This window comes from Aphelocoma coerulescens, chromosome 20 (genome assembly GCF_041296385.1).
Source record: "Aphelocoma coerulescens isolate FSJ_1873_10779 chromosome 20, UR_Acoe_1.0, whole genome shotgun sequence".
NCBI lineage: Eukaryota > Metazoa > Chordata > Aves > Passeriformes > Corvidae > Aphelocoma > Aphelocoma coerulescens.
Genome location: NC_091033.1, coordinates 15685269 through 15708740, shown reverse-complemented (window position 1 = coordinate 15708740; position 23472 = coordinate 15685269). Strand labels below are relative to the sequence as shown.

Below are 23472 nucleotides of genomic sequence, written 5' to 3'. Positions count from 1 at the left end.
CTAGGCCGGGCCCGTTCCCTCGGCACTGCAGAGGCTCCACCGCCGCCTCCGGCCCCGCTGCCCCCGTTCCGGGGCGGGCCGAGGCCGCCGCAGCCGCGAGAGGCGCCGCGGGGCCCTGTGGGAAGGGCTCGGCCATTGGCCGCCGCTCAGTGAGCGCAGCGCGGATTGGCTGCCGCTGGCGCGCCCGGGGCTGGCGCGGCCGCTGATTGGCCTGGCGGCAGCGCGATGTCACCGCCCCGCGCGATGCGGTCACGCAGTCGCCGCCGCGCCCTCGCCCGGCGGTTTGAATGTGAAGCGCAGCCGGAGCGCTCGGAGCCGCCGCCGCCGCGGGGAGCCGCCAGGTAAGGCCGGCACGCGCTGCCCCGCACGGCGATGGGGCGAGGGCGGCCCCGTGCACCGGCGGCCACGCGGCCGCCCGCGCGAAAACTCCGCCCGTGCTCGGCGCTGGGCCCGCGGCGCGGCCACAGGCGCAGCGCACCACGCTGGGCCCTTCCGCCCGCCTCTGGCGGCTCGCGATTGGTCTGCGGCCGCTGGGCCTGCACAGCCCGCGCCCCTCATTGGCTGCGGCCGCTGCCAGTCTGGGCTGTTGACGGGGGGAGACCGAGTTGGTCTGAGGGTTCTGGGGCCACTCGGGATCTCGCCCGGCCCCGGCGCTTCTCTGCACGGGCCACCGCACGAGGCAGCACGAGCGGGGCAGGCGCGGTCCGGCGCCGGGACGGATGGAGCAGCCCCGGCCCGTCCGCGGGTGAACGGCCTGGCGGGCCGGTCGAGCCGCGGGAGCGTGGGAGGGCGGGGCTGGCCCCCGCTGGAGAGTGGCGGGCCGCTCCGGCACGGCCTTACCCCGCGGTTCGCGGGAAGCGGCGGGAGCGGGCGGCTTTACGAGGCCGGTCTCGCTCCCGCCGCCCCTGGCCCCGCGCTTCGGGGAAGCGGGAAATGCCCCTAGGGATGCTCAGAGCAGTGCCAAGATAGTTCTTCCCATCAGATCTGGGCCCTGAACATTCTTCGGCACGTGGGAGTTGTTTGGTCAGTGCTGGGTGAGGGGATGGAGTTGTGTGAAGCTCTTCCCGGTCCGAGTCTCGGGCACGGCCGCGTTCTTCCCGTGTTTGGGTTTCTTCTCTGTAAGCGGTCTGCATTAATTTGACTAAAGTAGGTGATGTATTACGTATGTTTGTGGGTTTTCTGAGGCCTTTTCTGCAGGCACGTTACGACACAACACAAAGCATCATACCTCTCCAGCTAAAGTACCACCAGTGTTTTTGTACTGGAAAACAAACTTGAAGAACTTGAGGAAGAGAAGGAAATAAGCATATGTAGGTAACAGGTCAGAATATGTTGGTGGATGTGAATTGGTGAACAAGACTACAGACAAGTAAACCCCAAAAGCAGAGGGAAACATAGGAGGCAGGACTCTAGGTAGATTTTTACTTCTTGCAGAATATGTTAGGATCTGATTTGCTTATTAACATTCATTTAATTCAAGAAGATGCTGCTGCTGTCTTTTTAAATTGCCTAGATGCTGTAGCTGACATAAAAATTGTGTCACTAAAGCTCACTGCTTTTGCAAGCATGCTTGTATAAAACTGTATTTATTGCACTGATGATTAGCATGAAACAACTCCAAAGTGGGACAGGTAAATTTCAGTCAATCTTACTAAATAGAAAAAATGGAAAACCTTTGATTCCTCATAACCTTTGTAGGGAGTGAACTGTGCTGGTGGTGGTACGAAGGAGAGCAGGATTGATGATGTCCAGAGGAACATCTCCATTATAGCACATCTTACTGTTGTAGGGTTGCTGTAATTTAAATTATTCCAATGCAAGCTGTGAAGTAACTGTGGTACAGATAAGAATGCATGTGGAAGGATTACTAGAGAGGAGCAATATGGATTTACTGCACAAAGTTATTCTGTAAAAAGTATTGCATTTAAATTAGCTCCCATCCTAGTCTGAATTAATTTTACAGAGAGGACAAAGTGTCTGGCTTTGCACAGTCTTTTGTCTGTTTTTTAAAAAAGTATTTTATTTTGAGGTTTTTCTTTGATTAGGAGTGTTCGACTTTTTTAAAAAAGCCTTGACTCTTCAACACACTTTGAATTGTTTTATTTACAATTACGTAGGGCAGGACTGTTCAGCTTTTTCAGTCAGGAGCAGTTTCTGGGGCTGACAGCAGTTCTCAAAAGCAGAACCAAATTCTTGTTGTCCTGAAAGGGGAAGAGATCCTCTTTTGGCCGTACCTGCTTCATATCTGCTGGATGTGTGAGCCTTTTCTGGAATTTTGGGTCCATAAACCAGACACTAGCAGTTACCTGTTGCTTGAGAAGTGGAATGTTTCCTGTGCCTGGTGCACTCTGGTTGGGACTGTGCTTGTGAGGTATTGTTGAAAAGAGCTGATGTTGCTTCTGTGGGATCTGGTTTTACATGTGTGGCTTTAGGATAGATTTTCTGATCTCTGGTTGTAACAAAACTACTTGTGGGTTTTAGGTTCTGCCAAAATGGAGCTCAGTGATGCCAATTTACAAACTTTAACTGAATATCTAAAGAAAACACTAGATCCAGATCCTGCTATAAGGCGTCCTGGTAAGTGATTCTCATGAGTGAGAACAAAAAAGTTCCGTTTCTTTTTGGCTCTTCTGTTTCTGTTTAGCAAACTTCAGTGGATATTTATGCAGTAACCTCTTTACAGAAGTTCTCAGTATCCTTTTAAAATGAATCCCTCAAAAGATTAATGAGGGATGGATATAAATACAAATAATTTTATCTGCTTTTTTAAAATTTTATTTTTCTGTATTGATTTTTTTGCACTGTTATTTAAAACAGTGCTGCTGTTCACAAGCCAGGATTTACTTCTCTCAGGTTATGGCTTTTCCAAGGGTGAGGAGGCAGTATTTCCCCATCCTGCTGGAGGTCTGAGAGCTGTTGTTGACAGCAGGAACATTGAGGGGCATGGGAGCAAAGAACCTGTGATACCTTTTGTCAGACATCTTCCTGTGAAGCTCTGGGGATGTGTTTGTGCTGGGTATTTTAAACAGACACTTGAGAAATTGTAGGATTCCCATTAGAGAAAGCAGTTCAGTTTTTGCTAACCCCAGTATATTCTCTTACAGCGGAAAAGTTCCTTGAATCCGTGGAAGGAAGCCAGAACTATCCATTGCTACTCTTAACGCTGCTGGAGAAATCACAGGAAAATGTCATCAAAGTTTGTGCATCTGTAACATTCAAGAATTATATTAAAAGGAACTGGAGAATTGTAGGTATCCTAGTGAGGAATTGTGCTAAGACTTATCATCCTTTTAAGGTACAATAAGGTATTCTTCAGTAACCCTGAGGAATGTGTGTGTCCGTGGTCTGGGAAATGCAGTCGATCATTCAGAGAACAAACACAAGGTGTAACTTACTAATAAGGGACTGAAACCCAGGCCACTGGAGTCCCTTCTGTTAAAAACTACTAGAGCTGGGTGATAAAATGATGAACAAATAATTTTCTCTAACATTATATACATATTTTGCAGAAGCACAATCTTGAAAGCTTATTCAGCTAACTAATGTTATTTAAACTGGAATGATTATGGAGTGTCTACAAACAAGCTGGCCCATTGGGCCTGTATCTGTGTTGAAAACATCTCTGTCCAGCCCTGCAGCTCAAGGTGATGGTACCATTCATCAGCAGGTGCTACTGGGGCACAGAATTGTCTGGGGCAGTTTGTTTTGGTGGCCTTGCCAGTTTTACACTTGGAAGTGTTTGTAGTGATTGAATACAAATGTTGCTGTTTAGTCCCATCTCATCCTTTGTTTTGAAGAGGTCAGGGATATTTTTAACTTAGAGCTTTCAGTATTCATGAAATTTATTTAAGGGTAGAAAGTATTGCTTTAGAGAGCTGAACTCCTTGAATGATGAGAGGTTTTAATGGGTACTGTTTATGCTTTGCCTTACTGAAAGTACTGTTCGTATCTGTCTGAAAAATAGCAGATGTTTCTTTACTACAGAGAAACTGAAACATTTTATCATTACATCTTAGCTGGTACCTATTTTCAAATTTGCATGTGATTTCTGCCCTTCTCCTCCTACTTAAATTGAGGAGTTATAGCAGTCCTGGGTCTGGTTTTGTTCAAGCACATTCAGCCTGGCGTGACATATGTAGGACCTTCTTCATTTGGTGCTGTGTTCTTTGTCATTTCTCCCAAATTGCATCTTCTGTAGCGTATTGTAAGTAGAAATAATGTTTTATGGAAAAAGTTGTAAGTGGAAAAGGATTGCCAGTGTAATTCAGGATGGGATTTTGTTTTGAAGTAGGTAGAGATGCTGTGCAGAGAGTGCATCCCAAGGGCTGTTCTGATTGCTCTGTGGCTTCAGGCACTTTGTTTTGCCCAAAACTGAAGCTTTTGTTTCAGGAGCAGCTGTATGAACAGAAAATGCAGCTGTAAGGCTGGCTTGCCTAGATCACAGGGGTTTGTTTCACAGCCTTGAACTTGACTTGCACAAAGCATAGTGGAAGTAAAAGGGTTTTGCCTATTCAAGAACTTCAGTTTGTTGGAGCCTGGAGAGACAGATGCACAGGGCACTGCTGGAACCAGGGAAGAGTTCACTGGTTTTAATTTATTTTTGAAGTATGTACAGAATATGCATGTATGTGCTGCATTTCATGTCTTGTAAAAAAGTTTCATTTCTTTGAATAATCTCATTAACTCCATAGGAGGATTTGCTGTTGCTGAGCACTCCACCACCTCTGTCCTCATCTATCTAAATGCATAGCAGTGAGTCCTGCCTCTCTACTTGGAGCTTGCCTAGGACAGTTGTTGCTGCTGTTCACATAATACAAACTTGTAAAGCTTATGTTTTAAAGATGATCTTTTTTGTGGTTTTTGTTCTTGTTTATTTTTAAGGTATATATAGCGATTCTGTACCTTCTGATTCAATGCAGTGTGGTAGAAGAGGAAAAGCAAGTTCTCTGTGTCTTATTTTTATAACTGCTTTTTGCAGAATCATTTATGTTGGAAAGGATCTTTAATATTGAATCCAACCATTCCCCTAGCACTGCCAAGGCCACCACTAACCCACGTCCCCAAGTGCCACATCCACATGACTTTTAAATACCTCTAGAGATGGGGACTTCACCTCTGCTCTGGGCAGCCTGTATGATGCTTTTGGTGAAGAAATTTTCCCTAATATCCAATCTAATCCCTCCCTGGTGTAACTTGAGGCTGTTCCCTCTCCTCCTGTCCCTGTTCCCTGGGAGCAGAGCCCGACCCCCCGGCTGCCCCCTCCTGTCAGGGACTTGTGCAGAGCCACAAGGTCCCCCCTGAGCCTCCTTTGCTCCAGGCTGAGCCCCTTTCCCAGCTCCCTCAGCCGCTCCTGGGGCTCCAGCCCCTTCCCAGCTCTGTTTCCTTCCCTGAATGCACTCCAGCCCCTCAGGGTCTCTCTGGTGTGAGGGCCCAAAGCTGACCCCAGCACTGGAGGTGCCCCAGCAGTGCCAGCACAGGGGATGGGCACTGCACTGGGGCTGTGCCCACACTGGGGCTAGCACAGCCCAAGTGCCACTGGCCTCTTTCCCCCCTGGGCACACCTGTGCTCATGTTTAGCTGCTGTTGTCCAGCCCTCCCAGGTCGTTTCCCAGCTTTCCAGCCCCTCTGTCCCAGCCTGGAGCATTCCATGGGGTTGTGGTGCCCCAAGAGCAGGTCCTGGCACTTGGTCTTGTTGACCCTCCCACACTTGGCCTCAGCCCAAGGATCCAGCCTGTCCAGATCCCTCCGAAGGCCTTCCTTCTTTCCAGCAGATCTGCACTCCCACCCAACTCAGTGTCGTCTGTGAACCTACTGAGGGAGCCCTTGATCCTCTCATCCAGTTCATTATAAAGATATTAATCAGTACTGGCCCCAGTACTGTGCCCTGGGGAACCCACTAGTGGCTGGTGTTATAGATAAGCATACCTTGAAATTTTGAAATTGCCAACTTTTGATTTAAGTTAACAGGAAGATGGTAAAAGGGATGTGAGAAGGAGGGTGGTGGTACCATCAGGTTTAAGGTATTTTAAGATTGAATGACTCTCTGGAGGTGCTTTTCTCTTTTAATTGCTGGATGATTTCAGGGTCTCTGAACTTCAGTGCTGCCATCACAGATAATGTGACTATCACTGCTGTTACTGGTTGGGACAAGCCATCTCATTATTTTATTTCTTTAGTAGCAGCTTTACAATTTTCTGTTGCTTGCACTGCTGACTGACTGGACTTGGAACTTGGAACTGATTGATATTTTCAACTGGTTAGACAACTCTTAGAGTCAATGTTAGCGTTTTGATTGTGTAACCTGCACCTTCATTTACAGTCTCTAGAAAGTATGGCTTGAGGCAGCTCACACAAAATCAATTTGTGGGGTTTTCAGAGGTGCTGTTTGGTGTAGTGGAAGAGGAGACTTGGTTAAATGTGGGGATTTTATTGCCGTGTGCACCCACCCTCACTGCTGCTCAGTTGATGACCTGAAAAGTTAACCCTCAGGGAAGGAGAAAAAAACTTCAAAGTTTTACAGAAGGACATTATTTCTTTCAGCTTTTTTCAGATACTGCTGTTCCAGATTTATTGAAGGCAGCATCTCGAACAGGTCTGCTTCTTAGGTTCTTCAGCAATGTAATAGTTACATAAATCAGTATAAGCAGTTGGTTTCTGAAGTGCTGATCATCTCTCATTGCCTAGAGAAATACTGCCTGTAACTTAATTACTGTTTTCATTTTAGGTTGAGGATGAACCAAATAAAATATGTGAATCGGACAGAATAGCCATTAAAGCCAACATAGTGCCCTTGATGCTTAGCAGCCCAGAACAAATTCAAAAGCAGGTAATATGTTATTCCTGGTGGTATCCCTGAAACTTTGGGAATACTCTAAGCATGTCTAGAGGCTGTGGTTATTGGCAGAGCTCAGTTCCCTTACCAGTGAGCTCATCCTGATCCAAATAACTTCGAGGATATTGTTACAGGTATTTCTACCTACTTCAGCATTTTTTAAGACAATTACTGTATAATCTTACCGCTAAGTTCTAGCATTAGGCAGTTAAACAGCAATTCTAGAAAGTGAGACTGTGTGAACTTAAGGTGAGATTTTTGTATTTGTGTGCAAAGTATTAGATAATTAACACAGTAATTTTTGAATCTGACAAGAATAACGATTTTCTCGGATGTTCGCAGCACCTGGCACGACTGTTGTGTGCAGTTCTGTCACATCATGGTTCTGTTTCCTTTGCAGTTAAGTGATGCCATCAGTATCATTGGGAGGGAAGACTTCCCTCAGAAGTGGCCAGACTTGCTGACAGAAATGGTGAATCGCTTTCAGAGCGGAGATTTCCACGTAATCAATGGGGTTCTTCGCACCGCTCACTCTTTATTTAAAAGGTACTGGAAATAAGGGAGTTTGTGTATGGATTGTAAAATTTCTGTTCAACTGGCATGTTAGACTTAATTTTGAAGATTTACAAAGCCTATAGTTGTGACTTCTACATATGCCTTTTAAGTAGTTGTCCAGTTGTATACCTTGCATGGTTTTGAATTATGTTGTTTAGTTCTTGTTTACTTGACAGTATTTGTTTCAAGGTTCAGCACAAAACAAAAATCTGTGTGAATTAATTTGGTAATAAATGTGAAGACTGTATTCTGTTTTTCATGTGTTTCTCTGTTACTTGTCAGGTACCGCCACGAATTTAAGTCAAATGAATTATGGACAGAGATCAAACTTGTTCTTGATGCCTTTGCTTTACCCTTGACAAATCTCTTTAAGGTATTTCTTGTTGAGTCATTTCTAAAAGAAGTTTAATGTTCTGAATTGCTTGTTGTGGGTGCCTGTAAAATTAAAACTCAGTAATTTTTTGAAACTGTTACAGGGGTTTAAATTCAAGTCATGAAGTGAGACCTAACAAGATTAATAAGAGGATGAAAAATATCTGTATTTTCTGGTTTTAAAAAAACATTTCATGACACTTTTCAGTATTTTTTGTTGGTGTGGGTTTTGTACTTGATGATCTTGCATCTTTTTCTAGGCAACTATTGAACTTTGCAGCACGCATGCAAATGATGCCAGTGCCCTGAAGGTTCTGTTTTCTTCTCTCATTCTAATTGCGAAGCTGTTCTACAGTTTAAATTTTCAGGTGAATCTCCTTGTTCTTGGGATAGTTTTGCTTTGTTCTGATGAAGCTGTTACTATAGAATTCATTTGAGGCAGCCTTTAAGGCCATGTTTTATGGCAAAAAGAAAAATCAACAGTGTTGATTTTGGAGTCAAAATTGATGTGTTGGAGTAAAAGCACAGTAAGGTTGGGTTATTTAAGACATTAGCTTGGCCCTGTGTAAACACAAGTTCAAGGGAGTCTGAGGTGGTGTTGCTTCAAGGAGATGTTGTATGAGGCCTCTGAGTAGGAGCTGGGAAAGGCAGGAGTCCAATGCCTGAGTTTCTATTCACTGTGCCCCTTTATGAATTGTCTGTACTGACAGGAGCTGGGTCATGTAGGTGAAAGTCTATTACATGTAGCAGCTCTGTGGCACTATAGGAGCAGTGTGGGTTGTCTGGGTTTGGAATCAGATCTACATTTTGGACATTAATAAATGTGCTGTATGGGAAATGGTAAAAAGCTCCCTTGCTGAGGTCACATTTATTTAGTGTCTCAGCATGAGCTGTGAAGTGTGATTGTCCCTGGATTCCTTGGGCTGTTCTTCCATAGGGGGCAAAAGAACAAGCTGGAGTTAAAAGAGACTTGTGCTCTCATTCTGAGAGTGAGAGCTGATAAGGCTCATTCATTATAAAAGTGTGAGCTGTGTAGCATCTAAGCAACTAGTTTATTTGGAACTCGTTGTACTCCAGGGCTCTTCCAGGACAGTTTTTGTTTGGGAGGAGGAAGGGGCACTGTTTTAATTTGAAGATTGTTTTCCACAGGTTACTGTTCCTCAGTAGATTAGAAGTTGAATGCACTATTTCCTGTGTAGGTATGTTATCTAAGCAGCGCAGTCAGAAATTAAAATGTAGATTCATACTTTTCCTTCACAGGATCTTCCTGAGTTTTTTGAAGATAACATGGAAACATGGATGACAAATTTTCATAGCCTTTTAACTTTAGATAATAAACTCTTGCAGACTGATGTAAGTACTGCATAAACCACCTGGTTTGCATCTGTAGGGGGCAGAGTGGACTGACAGGTCTAATTCTGAACAATGCAGTGTTTTTTTTGTGGGGCAAACAAGGGGGTAGAATGACCGTAATAAAATGGAGTCTAGGAGACGTTTCTCTGCTGTTTAAGGAATTTGAGGTTCAGTTCTTAAAGCTGTTAGACAGTTACAGGTATACCCAGCTGTGCACAGCAATCAAATTACTAATACTCATCACTGAGTTGATTCTTTCAAGAAGAGCTGCTGAAGTAACCTGACCATTAGCATCACAGGGCTCAGGTTTTTCTGTACATTTCAGCTGGTTCATGCACTATGTTCTAGAAAACAGGGTGTCTTAAAGAACTTGAAACAATTGAACATAGAGGGCAGGACATCTCTAAGTACTTTAGCATTTGTTGTCTTGATCTAGTTAAAGAGTCAGTAATTTCACTGGTGAAAGCTGATAGCAGGTCAGCAAAGCTCCAGTTATTTTTGTGCATATTTTCTCATTTTAAGGGCTGATGTCTTCCAGGTCTTCCAGATATAGCACAATAATTTGCCACTTGATGGAGCCCAAACAACTGTAAATTTCTTGACAACACATAGGGAGTCATATTAAGTGTATCTTGTGCTCTAGTTACTTTGCTGCAAAAAGAAGCTTTGCTGCTCTTTTGTGTCTGTGGTCTGCTGCCAGCATAAGCACTCGTGCAGCTGAACTGGGACAGGCAGTAAAGCTGAAAGGTGGGGATGGACGGGAGAGGGGCAGACAGAACTGGGGTGGTGTTTGATTGAGGTTTTTTTAATTCCAGCTCAATTTCCCAGTTCACATTGTGGTTCCACAAACATCTGTGCTGATGTGGGGAAGGGGAGAGAACTTCTACAGCTACTCAGTTTAAAGAATCATGATATAGTGGCTTCTAAGCATGTTTTTCAATGCCTCATGTTATCTTTTTCATATTACATATGTAAATTAATTCTGGGCGAACTATTGTGTCTGTTTTCAAGTGCATAGTACCTTGTTTTGAAATGCAGGTATGATTTCTAACTTGAAGAGCAGTTTGGGTACAGATCAGCAAAATACAGCAGTTCTAGGGACATGAGGGGGATTTCTTTCACCTGTTTAGAACATGATAAATTTCACTTAAATACGTTGATACTTTTAATGTTTAAGTAGTGTTGAAGTTTGGATCTTAAGTTCTTAGTTTTGTTTTATGTGAGGATGAAGAGGAAGCTGGATTGCTGGAGCTCTTGAAATCACAAATTTGTGATAATGCTGCTTTATATGCTCAAAAATACGATGAAGAATTCCAGCCCTACCTGCCACGTTTTGTAACAGCAATCTGGAATCTGTTAGTCACGACAGGCCAGGAAGTGAAGTATGACTTGGTGAGTTGCTAAAATCTGATCTTGTCAAGTTTAATAATAAATTATAAATTGATCAGTCATGCTAAAGCTTTGTGTTCTGTTTGTGGTGCTGTAGCTTGTCAGTAATGCAATCCAGTTTCTGGCCTCAGTTTGCGAGAGACCACATTACAAGCATCTGTTTGAAGACCAGAATACATTGACAAGCATCTGCGAAAAAGTTATTGTTCCCAATATGGAATTTAGAGGTAACTTTTTGAGACTTTAATTTTCAAAACCACAACAAAAATCTAACTAATTATCATGATGTGTTGCTTTGCAGGACTAAGAACTGAGGATTCTCTCTTGTGTACCTTAGTGCTAGATTCAAACCCAAGTTTCTGCAGCAGATTGCTGTCCTATGGGCTTTGTAGAATTGTATGAATATACCTAATTTTTTGTGTTGAAATCCCAGTGGAGGAAGTCTAGGTTATGTGCCACCAATAAATTTCCACACTTAAAGTGAGTATCTGAATAATTCAGGGAGCCTGAATTGGCAGTAATGTCAGGCCTACCAAATTGTAGGGTTTAGTTCTCCAACTTTTGATGGGCTCATATTGACCCTATATTTAAAATGCAGTGAAAATATATTGCAGTGATAAGGAGCTTGTCTCTCTTAAGTCTATGATTCTGAAATCTTCTTCAAATACACCTGGCACTGAATATGTGTTAGAGGTTTTTCTTTGAATTAATATATCAGCCCATGGGTATGAAAGACTAATTTGTGGGACAAAAGCTAAACAGACTAGTCTGGCTGGATATTTCTGATTAATTACTATTAATGTTATAGAAAAGTCCTTGGAAAAAATAGCAAATTGATAATGATACACCCTTTTACCACAAAAACCAGAGACTTCAGTACTTAAACTTCTATGTATTTTATATTTCCAGCGGCTGATGAAGAAGCATTTGAAGATAATTCTGAAGAATATATAAGAAGGGATTTGGAAGGATCTGGTAATCCACAGATTTATACTAAGAATACTTGGTCTTTAAATATAGCTCTAAAGTGCTGAGGCAATTTACTGAAGCTTTTATAACTTCATTTTGAAATTGAGAAGATTTCCACACACCACCCCCAGCTGGATTTTATCCAGTCTATGATCAAATGTACTGTCACGATAGGCTCGTCACAGTGTCTTTCTGGTTTGAACAATGTTTATAGGTCTTTCTCCTTAATTGGATTGGTATGTCTTCTGCACTGCCCACATTCAGCAAATTTCAGCAAATACAGCCTGTAAGTCAGTGCTGAGTGGTACCTAGCTGTGTGTTTAGTTCCTATGTGTGGAGTTCTAAATAACAGGGAGAGACTGTGATGTTTGAACTGAAATTCTGCCTGGGGTTGCATACAAACTCTGCTTAGGCCAGCTGGACAGCAGCCAGCCTGAGATGTGGCATGTGTTCAGAGCAGTGACTGCTCTGGGACATGGCTGTGCTGGCCCAGCTGCTTGGGGTGCTGAGGGAGGCTGTGCTCTGTAGCCAGGCCAGAGCCCGAGTGAGCCAAACCTAGGTCTGCATGACAGTTCTGGGCCCCCAGTAGTTCACTGACAGACACTTTTGAAGTAATGGCATTTTGTAATAGATTTAAGCAATTACTGAATACTTGCAGTGGAGGACAAAATTGGAGGAAAAAATTTTGAACTTTTTTCAAGAAAACATTTTATCATTCTTATCCAAGATTGGCTGCATTTTAGGTATTTGTGAAGTTTTTTGCAAAAATGTCCTTTCAGGAGTGGTGGGTCAGCAGCTGGCTGGTGCTCCACCCTGCTGCATTCTTATGGGGGAGAGAGTGGGAGGGGTGAAGGTGAGAAGACTCATGGATAAAGACAGTTTAATTGAAAGAAAGAGTAAGGAAAGAGAAGTTAATGACTCACTACTGCCCACAGGCAGACTTTTGTCCAGCCTGTCCCTGAGCAATGGTTACCTCCCCCCAAACCCCCTCCCCTCTGTTTTTATTGCTGAGCACGTCATACGGCATGGAATATCCCGTTGGTCAGTTTGGATCAGCTGCCCAGTTTGCCCCCTCCCAACTCCTTGCCTGCCCCAAACTACTTGCTGGGAAGGCAAAGCAGGAGGAAGGGGGAGCCCTGACACTGCCAGTGCTCTTCAGCAGCAGCCAAACCCTGGGTGTTACCAGCAGCTTTAGTCGCTGGTACAAAACACGGCACCATATGGGCCGCTAGGGAGAAAATGAACTCCCTCCCAGCCAGACCCAGTATGTTTGGGTGCATAATGTCAAGCCAGTACCAGCCTCCCTGCATGTCTGCTGCCACTGCTCAGGGGCAGGTGTCCCTTGTCCTTGGTGTACAAGTAGTCCGGTTGTGAAATAAAAGGCTTATGTGCGTTCTTACACATCAGTGTGGAGGATTGCAGTAATTAGCATGGGGTTTGGCTGTAACTTGAGGAGCTGTTACTGTTTTGATTATTATGTTTATTAATATGAAAAGCTGTATGCTTTCTCATATCCAAAGAATCTTTGGTTCTCGTGCAGATATTGACACCAGGCGCAGAGCAGCTTGTGATCTAGTCAGAGGCTTGTGCAAATTTTTTGAAGGACCTGTGACAGGGATTTTTTCTGGATATGTTAATTCTATGCTGCAAGAATATGCAAAGAATCCATCTGTTAACTGGAAGCACAAAGATGCAGCTATTTACCTTGTAACGTCTTTGGCATCGAAAGCTCAAACACAGAAGGTACTTCTGCGTTCTGTTCATTGTAATCCGTCGGCATTCAGGTGTTACAGCGCGGCTGAGGCCTGCCGCTCGCTTTAAGCTGCTTCCCAATGGGAGTAACTGTGTGTGCACTAGTTCATGTCGATGAGATTAAAAGCTGTCCTTTATATAATCCTATCACAGTTGGTGGTATCTGACCTTCAGGTAGATGGGGCACAGTGTGGCCGTTTGGCCAGCCTGACTGGCACCTGGGATCCAGCCAGACAAAGAAACAAAACCTGCTCCAGTCTGGAACCTCTATGCTCTGAGTGGTCCTCAGGCACTCTGGAAGCCATGGAAGGCAAATAGAGCTTTACAGAAGATGATCAGACATGTTAAACAGACTAAAAGGAATTTAAATGACTCTTGGAGTTCTTGTCATGATATTTCCCAATGTTTCCTGCTACTTGAGTGTTTGATTTGTAAATTACATGTGAATGTTAATGATGGCTGGAAATGTGGGGAGAAAGCAGTTAATAGGCTGGAGACACTGAAAAACCACAGCTGGGCTAATCTGTATTTGGAAACAGGAGCATTGTATCAAATGTCCTATGGAAAAAGTTTAGATATACTTTAGATATTTTAAATGCTGTTACGGTTCAAATCTCAGTTTCTTCACAAGACTGATTTGAGGCAAACATAGTAAAACACGTACAGCATTTTATGCAATTTTGCTGAAGGTTCTCAGTCTTTTCCTGAAGCCTGGTGTATACTGCTGCCCAGCAGTTGTTAGTGATGTGTAATGGGAACCAGTCTGGTAGAATTTGTGAAACTGCAAAGTTTGTGTCTTTTTCTGTGCTATTTAATGGCAAATGTGGACTAACTTAGAACACTTAATTGAAAAATCTCCATCTAAAAATCCTGGTTTAAAAAGAGGCTGCATTTTTTTAAGAGAAAACTAATAGTATTTAAAATGAGTGAGAAAACTAGCAGTTTATATGTCGGCATATAAAAATAAGAGTTGTTTTTTGCTTCTTCCAGCATGGAATAACACAGGCCAATGAACTCGTTAACCTGACAGAATTCTTTGTGAATCACATTCAACCTGACTTAAAGTCTGCTACTGGTAAGTTATTGTTAATTTTGATACGGTATTTTTGTTATTTATCATAACCTTGTCAGTGACCATTGGTTTCTGAAGTCTGAAGCACTCCTTTATCAGCATAATCTCTGAGACAGGGACTGTTAACACCTGGCACACAGTAATTCATTTTTGTTTGGCCAGCAGTGAAGGAGCTATTACAGCAAGGTGGATTGCCACCTTACCACCTGCTCTCTGCAAGATCAGGGCATGTACACACATGGTTGCTGTCAGCTACATGCTTAAACTTGTTGAATCCAAGTAATTTGATTTCTGTATTTGAGATGTTATGATAAACTTCTATGCTCTACAAAACCCTAAGAAGTTAAAATACTGAGGCCACGTGACCTGCATCAACCCTTACTGATGAGGTTGTGGATGTCTAGATTTAAGCCACATAGTTATTTTACACTTCAACAATTATCTTACTATATTTGAAGCATAGTGGGTTGTCTCAAAATGTGTAATTGGAGGCTGCTAAAATTGAAGCCAGAAGATGAGATTTCATCTGAGCTGGACCATACTCTTAATGGTACTGGGGTGTGATTTGTATGTAAAACTGATATTCTAACAGTGCCCATACCAAAGTGCAGGAACTAAGAAATATAGAAAAACATTGCCAGTATTATTTCTTATGGGGGAAGATGATTACTTAGTGTCAAGTGGCACCTGTATATATAGTACATGTTCAGTAATCACATTTGTATGAGAAGTATCAATGAAGTTTGCATATTTTTCTATTTCAGTGAATGAATTCCCTGTGCTAAAAGCAGATGGTATCAAATATATCATGATTTTTAGAAACCAAGTAAGTTTTTCTTTTACTCTTATGGTAAAAACATATTGTAGGTTGTTACTTTATACTTGCCAAGCCTAATTTATCGCACTTGGCCATATGCTAACTCAACAGGTGCTTGATAGTCATATATAACACTTCATGCTGAATTTTTAGTTTAGAAAGTAAATGATATTGTTATAAATATCCAATTAGCATGTAGTCTATATGCTGTCCATATGCTGTAGGAACACTGAATATGTTAGCTGCTTAATTCTGTGGCACACTCAGACATTTTCAAGTCAGTGTTAGTCCAAATATGCTTGATTGCTCCTATCATTGCAGTAGTTGTTACAGAGTACAGCAGTTTTGTCCTTTACCTTTTCTGATTTGTGAGATGGGGTAAGAAAATATGTTGACTATTACTCTAAATTTCAGATTACCTTTATTCATTTCTTATGACATATACATGATACTGGTTTTTTAAACCTTGATATTTTTAATTACCTGCTAAGACAAAGTAAAATGGAAAGGGAAATACACATTAGGATTATCTGCACTTACTGCTAATCAAATGTACCATTGGTGTTCAGGGGAAGTATGTGAGTGATGACAGAAATAGGTACTTCCTGGTTGTTCAAGGTGTGATGTAGCAATAGGAGGAACCTCCCAAGGTTTCTCCCTCTGCCAAGCTCTGTGTGTTGCTCATGAGCTTGGTTGTGCTCTAGTGTTGGAACCATCTATTTTTTAACAGACATGTGAGTTGTTGCTCTATTTTTGTAGGTACCAAAAGAACAGCTGCTGGTGTCTATTCCCCTCTTAATCAATCATCTCCAAGCAGAAAGTATCGTGGTCCATACCTATGCAGCTCATGCTCTTGAAAGACTCTTTACCATGAGAGGGACAAATAATGCCACCCTGTAAGTTTTCAAGCAGAAATAAATTCATTGCTACATAGATTTTGTGCATTAAGGATAAGAAATGCCTGTAGGGGATCCTTCATGTCATGTATTATGGTATTGTATAAGGCTTGAAGTTTGTGACTCTCTTTCATCATTAAAGAGCTGTGTTTCACTTAACAGCATTACAGCTGCAGAAATGGCACCATTTGTAGAAGTGCTGTTAACAAACCTTTTCAAAGCTCTGACGCTTCCTGGCTCATCTGAAAATGAATACATTATGAAAGGTAAATGCCTAATGAGTCCTGCAATATAAGAATAACTTGGTTTACTTGAGGCTTACAGTTGTAGGTTCCTGACATTTTTATTTGCAAAACCTATTTTATGCAAATGTGCTGAAGAGCCTGCCATTACTCATCAGACTGTATCAAGTCATCTGTGCTGAACTTACGGTAGCAAAGAGAAATACTAAACATAATGGTACTGTGGGAAATTTTTTCTCAACTGATAGTCTTGTAGTCAGGACAGCTACCTGGACAGTGTCAGGGGAAGATCTGAGCAATCTGGTCATGGAGAGGAGATGTGGTCATGGCTAATGAGAGGATAGATCTGGTCATGGCTAAGAGGATGCTGAGATCTGAGACTTGCCTAGGACAAGTAGTGGTAAACTTTGTAAACTTAACCTTCCGCATTCCATCTGTAGGATGGGAATAATGAGACTTTGTTTTATGCTTTGTCATGATTATAGATTGAATGTTCTTGCAGCAGATGCTCTTTTTACTGTACCTAATTCCCTGGGATCCTATTTTAACAGTAAAAGGTAAAAGATTTAGGCATACATTGAGTGGCAGAAGTGTATTTTGTCTTCAGGAGATAACATTTTCCATTTATTTGCAGCCATCATGAGGAGCTTTTCTCTGCTACAGGAGTCCATAATTCCATACATCCCTTCTGTCATCACCCAGCTCACACAGAAACTGCTGGCTGTCAGTAAGGTAAAGAAACAGAGCAAAAGAGTCACCTTTTAGAGTGGTCTTGCAGAGGACTTAGGTATACCTTGTTGGTGGTGTTTGGTTAGAATACTCTAAATAGTTAGTATTTTCTGACTCAACTAAGTTGAAACAGCATTCCAGTAAGGTACTGCCTTCCTTTTAGAACATACTTTCAGATCATTCTCCCTCCTTTCATCTGAAATTTAGAAGCAGCATAAGAACTCTTTCTGTAACTCTAGTTTGTTGTAGTCTAAGTGCTTGCTTGGGCAGAGGCTACCAATACAATAATCTGGATTTATCACAACTTCTGTATTCTTTGCCTATGAAACGTCTGAAGCTGATAATAAATATTGGCGTTGAAATGTGGAATTGAATTAAATAAATGACCCTTCTGCTTTTGGTGGGTAAAGTACTCTCAGTTTTTTGTTTAGACTGGCCAAATTCTTAACCATTGATATCAGGGAATGCCTAAGAATACCTTCATCAGCTATCTGAAAAACTGCCTCTCTGTACAGTTAAAACTCAGCTGCAGCATATAAGAAGTGTTCAATAGACAATTGACTGGACACTTAGAGGATTGAAAAAGAATCTTTTTCTGGTTTTTGTTCTGTGATATTTCTACTGTTTGCTGGTTTACATAGAGCTTTTGAAAAACACTTGTAGTCACAGAAATATTTGTGAAAAACCCCTCTCCTTTATGCCTTAGAGGTCTTTATGTTTGCTTTTATCTATGGAATTGATTTCATAAGCATATGAAGAAATAAGTTACAAGTATCCTTAGTCCCAAATGCTATTTTGGTCTTCAGTTGAAAAATAAATTACTTGTCTGCAAGTTTGGGTTGATTTGTCTCTTTGTAACTTGTTTTTAGAATCCCAGCAAACCTCACTTTAACCATTACATGTTTGAGTCAATCTGCTTGTCAATAAGGATAACGTGCAAGGCAAACCCAGAGGCAGTGGGGAGCTTTGAGGAGGCTTTGTTCCTGGTGTTCACAGAGATCCTGCAGAATGATGTGCAAGGTAATGACAGTGAGTGCCTGTGCTCTCTCCACTGGGGTTGGCTGCTAGGATTTACCTTATGGCAGGATTTTTTGTAGCAGAGGAGATTCAAGGGGGGAAACAGATTTTCACAGTCTGAAAGTGTTTAGATTGTTCCATAGGGTATGTAAACAGCATTCACTTATTTTTAAATTGCATTTCTAAAATACCTAGCAATCACTATTCCAAAGCCTCTTATTATTATTCTTAATTCTATTGCCTTGTTTCTAGTAGTTTGTTTTTTGTGTTCTGAAACATTAATGGGTAGAAGAAATAGAAAGTGTATATATGCAATGCTTGCTAATTTTTGGAATAATTACATTTGGGAAGATAGGTTTCTTCCCAGTTTTATTTATTGAAATCTTTGTGATAATATCATAAAATTGTGGGTTCAATCCACAGATGCGTGGTTTTTGGGAACTGACAGTGACCATGTTGTCTGACTTTGTAAATGCCATTGTTTCTCTTCCAGAGTTCATTCCTTATGTGTTTCAAGTGATGTCCCTACTGCTAGAAATGCATAAAAATGAAATCCCATCATCCTATATGGCATTGTTTCCTCATCTACTACAGCCAGTTCTCTGGGAAAGGACAGGAAACATTCCCCCTCTGGTCCGACTCCTGCAGGCTTACTTGGAGCGGGGCGCCAGTACCATCGCCAGCGCTGCTGCCGACAAAATCGTGAGTTGCTGGGGCTGAGTCACAGTGTTTGCCTCGAGACACGGTCATTTGAGGTTACAAATTATGAGGAACTTCAGCAAATAGCTGGATTTGTGCAGAATTTGGTGCTTACGTAGAAAGACTTATATTCTGAATGTAGCTTTTTGGGTGCTTTTCCACTGTGTGGATAAATGAATCCTAGGCTATCACGCTTTTGTCAACTGAGATGAAAAATTCCTGCTCTTACATCTTGCAAGCAGGTAAGTTTCCACAGTTTTCCTGTCTTGTTTGCCTCATGTTAAACGTGGATAATGAGACCTCTAAGGTTCTGTTCAAAACAGTCTTGAGAAGAGTGAGTGAGAAGAAGCCAAAGTGTGTCTTCCTTGATCTGAACTGCAAAAACTGAATCCTGGCTTAGGTTATGAAGGCTTTTGCCTTGCTGTATGCCTTAGATGGTAATGGGAAATTTTCTGGTAGGTCACACATGAGGAATTGTTGTCTAGGGTTTTATATTTGCTTTTTTTGCAGCCTGGATTGTTAGGTGTGTTCCAGAAGTTGATTGCCTCTAAAGCTAATGATCATCAAGGGTTCTATCTTCTAAACAGTATCATCGAGCATATGCCTCCGTGAGTATGAGCTGAATTTAAAGCTAACTTCTGTAGACTTTTATTATGAAGTGTATAAACATACCAAATGTTAATTTTTAACAGCTGAAAGATCACATTTTTCAGTCAGATGGATTTTAACTATTCTATACATATTTTCTGTGAAGTGGCATCAATAAAATCGTAGTGTGAATTTAATAGCTATTCTTTTAAATTTCCAGTGAATCAGTTGACCAGTACAGGAAACAGATCTTCATTCTGCTATTCCAAAGACTTCAAAATTCCAAAACAACAAAATTTATCAAAAGTAAGTTCCTTGCTCTGTGAAAAGCTCTGGTGACAGCAGTAGTTCAGAGTGTGCAGCTGCACAGAACAAATGTCCTGTCACACCCTGTGGATACGTGGATGGAGGGATAGTGGTGACTCCAAGAACTTGCTCCAAATTATTTCTCATCAAGAGGGGTTGTATGGGGCAGTCACCATAGCAGGTGACACTTATGCCATGAAAATTGAGGGAATGTAATTAAAATAATGGACAAGATTTGCATATTTCTCTTCCTTTCCTAGTGTGTGTGATGTCATTATCTGAAAATGTCTCCATTTAATCTCCAGCCAATTGCAGCAAACTTTTCCTCTCATGCAGCACAGCAATGTTGGCCACACGTCCTGGAGTTACCTGTAGCTGTGTGTTAGTACTGTGAAATACTTCATACTTTTGTGTCGTTTTTGCCTTAGTATGACTAAATTTATTGATAAGGTTTTATGTTAAACTGGCGAAGCTGTGACAGATTATTGAAATACATATTCTGGTTATTCCTGCTGTCACAAGAAGATTGTCATACTGATTAAATTACTTGAATGATACTATCACTACACAAATTATGCAGTATATATTACTTAATCCTATAAAATCTGGTTAATGCCACCTGATAGGAACAAGAATGATAGAGTTGCTTATAATGGTGTTCCACAAACAAAGTTGAAGTGGTGCTTTTAATACACCACACCTATGCGGAGGGGCTCATAGCTCACCTCAACGTCTGTGTGGCGTGAAGTTTTCTGCTAAAAGTATTGAAGAGATTTTTTGGTTCTTGATCTGAAAAAAATTGCAAATGGCTTTTCTAATGCCTTTTTATAACTGCTATCACGGGAAAAAGGAATTACTTTTGTCTTGTACCACCTTGTTTTTGTATTGTGCTACATGAAAAGATCAGTTTTTAGGCAAAATTCAAGGCAGCAAGTTCATGTACTTCTCTTAAACTGAACATGTATAAAGACTGCCATTTCTATCCCCTTGAAAAACTTGTTAGAATGTGTTTTGCTGCTGACTCTAAAGGTATTCTTTTGTTTTCACGTAGGGTTTTACTTTGACTTTTTTCTTGTTACAGGTTTCCTTGTCTTCATTAATTTGTATTGTGTAAGATACGGGGCATTAGCTCTGCAAGAAATATTTGACAGCATACAGCCAAAGTTAGTATGTTTTGTTTGTTTGGGTTATATTTAATACTGCTGTGTTATTTTTATCTTTTGAAGTAAGAAAGAGTTGTCTCTTTAGCTTAACTGTCAGACTACATTTATCACTAATTTGACTGGCCAGATGTTTCTCCTAATGTGGTTCGTTTATTTGTCTAGCAAGTCATCTTTTTCTGAATTTCTGACTACAGTTCCTCACTGATAGTTCAAGTTACTAATCTAAGAAGATTATAAAAAGGGAAGATTGATGTTTTCAGTTGTTATCCTTTGTGAAAAGTTTGTATGTGCAAATGTCTGCTGCAGCAGGGCAGCACCTTAACAAATTACCTGGTTGTCTCTATTTCCCAGTGATTCTGGTTTTCATTTGTCACCATAAGGCTGATAAGGCTTTCTAATACTTTTTCTCTCAATGTCACAATAGGATGTTTGGAATGGTGTTGGAGAAAATTATAATTCCTGAAATCCAGAAAGTGTCTGGACAAGTTGAGAAGAAAATCTGTGCTGTTGGCATTACAAAAATATTGACAGAATGTCCTCCCATGATGGACACTGAGTACACCAAGCTGTGGTAAGTACCACACTTCTTCAGGTTGTGCTAGTGAGGCTGTTTGAGTTACTGAAAATGTGAACTCTCACCAAAATGCATCCTTGTAGGAAACTCCATTGTGATCTCTTCAGGTCCACGAGGCTTTTTAGGCATTTCATACAGCTTCTGTCTTGCACTAAATGAAACTGTATTTTCAAACCAGATGACAGAATTGGTTTGAGATGTTTTTGGTGGAGATGGCAAGGATTTGGCTAGCTGGAACTCCATCTAGGGAAATACACTACTTTCCTCCAGCTTGTATTATTTCTGAAAAGCTAGGCCCAGTTTTGACTTATAACTGTTCTAGTCAAGAGACCTGAGCATATTCATAACGTGACAAAGAAACTGTAATATCTTGGCTTGAGAGTGGAATTTTGGGGAAAGCTACCTGGGAAGTTTGATTGTCAACCAGTCCACCAGTCTAGGATGCTAGGTAATTTGAGTTGGATGACAATAACTGGATCCCAGACTAGATCCCTGAACTAGAACTTTTTTTTTAATGTACTCAGAGAAAAGTTATGGTCCGGAAAATCATTGCTCTTTTTACATATGTTTCATGACAATTTGACCTGATAAAAAGTAAATACATTGCTCATGCTGTTGATAGGAATACCCACATTATGCCTGTAAAATATACAGACCCACAATTCTTCTGGTCCAGCTTACCTTGGGCATTTACAATTTCAGTAGCCAAGCAAGTACCTCCAAAGGCTAAATTATAAAGGGCTCCAAATAATTTGAGCATCCTTGTAAAATACATCCTGTCCTAACATATTTTAAGCACTCCAATTTTGCCCTCCCCTCTTTGCTCCCAGGATTCCTTTGCTGCAGGCCCTCATTGGCCTCTTTGAGTTGCCTGAGGATGACACAATCCCTGACGAAGAACACTTCATTGACATAGAAGATACTCCAGGCTATCAGACTGCATTCTCCCAACTAGCCTTTGCTGGAAAGAAAGAACATGATCCTGTAGGTCAAATGGTGAACAATCCTAGAATCCATCTGGCACAGTCTCTCCACAAACTGTCTACAGCGTGCCCAGGCAGGGTAGGTGACTTGTGCACTTACATGCTGATGCTGCATTCTGCAGAGCAGAAATGCCTTTGTGTGAATGGTTCTCTTTGCTAATGTTTTATAATCAGCAAAATGAAGTAGGTCATAACTAGAATGCAAGATCTTGCTGTGTTTTATTCCTTGTTGGAATATAGCTTTCGTAAGGTTTTTCCTCAGGAGCCTTAGAAAGGCCTTATTTTCACAGCACTTAATTTTGTAATAAGCTTAAATGTGCCATTTTTAAAAAGAAAATTTACACATTTGATGGTGTATGACTAATACGTGTCTTGAGTTCAATTGATTGCATGTATGTGGGGAATTCAGGCAGCTTATATAAAATTAGACAAGGTGAGTGTACAGTTAATTTTTTTAGCGCATAGCATCTTTGTTTTGTCCAAGATTTTGATAAGTAAAGATTGCCTGAGAGATCAGCTACTTTCCTCATGGATAACTGGTGCTCTGTGTCTGACTTTGTGTGATTGATTGCAGGAGACAGAAGTGGGTTTGTGTTTCACTCACTGACACCTCTGCTCCACCCTGTGCTTTCAGGTTCTGTCTATGCTGAGCACCAGCCTGAACGCAGAAGCATTGCAGTATCTCCAGGGATACCTCCAAGCTGCAAGTGTGAGTCTGCTCTGAACTGCACATACTCCACAAGCAAGATCAAAAGCTGGTTTGTTATGCAGGAGGTTGACACTTGACTTTTTTATAGCAGAGCTCAGACAAAATGAAAAAGCTGCTTGAAATTGTATTGCAGATTCCATCTTGTAAAAGATAAGTGTGGCTTTAAGCTGAAACTGAAGAATTTGATGGTTTGTGTACTCATAGATAAAGGTGGCTAACTTCCATTCCCAGTTTAATTTCAAAGGGAATAATCATAGCGGTTTGTTATGGGATTTATTTGAAATCTGCATCTGCAGTGTTTGGATAATACTTGGAAATGTGTGGAGAGCACTGGCTGTAGAAACTCACTTCAGTCACTAAAATTCCTTTTCATTTTAATGTTGTCCTTTGTATTTCTTTTGTCTTTCCTTAAACTTTATCTAAATTGTGAATAAATAAGAAGTACTTGTTTAAAA

General features: G+C 41.4%; 1 protein-coding gene across 4 annotated transcripts; it reads left to right on the top strand.

Moving 5' to 3' along the window:
• Positions 1 to 240: 240 nt before the first annotated feature.
• On the top strand, positions 241 to 23472 carry CSE1L (chromosome segregation 1 like). 4 transcript variants are annotated; one of them, XM_069033893.1, is made up of 25 exons: positions 241 to 341; positions 2482 to 2577; positions 3105 to 3247; positions 6725 to 6826; positions 7233 to 7378; positions 7670 to 7760; positions 8020 to 8127; positions 9020 to 9112; positions 10337 to 10504; positions 10599 to 10728; positions 11411 to 11476; positions 13011 to 13213; positions 14213 to 14297; positions 15059 to 15120; positions 15871 to 16007; positions 16170 to 16273; positions 16884 to 16981; positions 17848 to 17998; positions 18489 to 18697; positions 19205 to 19302; positions 19503 to 19588; positions 20670 to 20751; positions 21176 to 21322; positions 22156 to 22387; positions 22943 to 23472. In XM_069033893.1, the coding sequence occupies exons 2-25, from the start codon at positions 2493 to 2495 to the stop codon at positions 23030 to 23032; spliced, it is 2916 nt and encodes a 971-aa protein (XP_068889994.1). In that variant the 5' UTR covers positions 241 to 341; positions 2482 to 2492; the 3' UTR covers positions 23033 to 23472. The 4 variants fall into 4 exon arrangements, with proteins under 4 accessions (XP_068889994.1, XP_068889993.1, XP_068889992.1 ...); XM_069033892.1 differs by lacking the exon at positions 241 to 341 and adding an exon at positions 735 to 745; XM_069033891.1 differs by lacking the exon at positions 241 to 341 and adding an exon at positions 882 to 1023.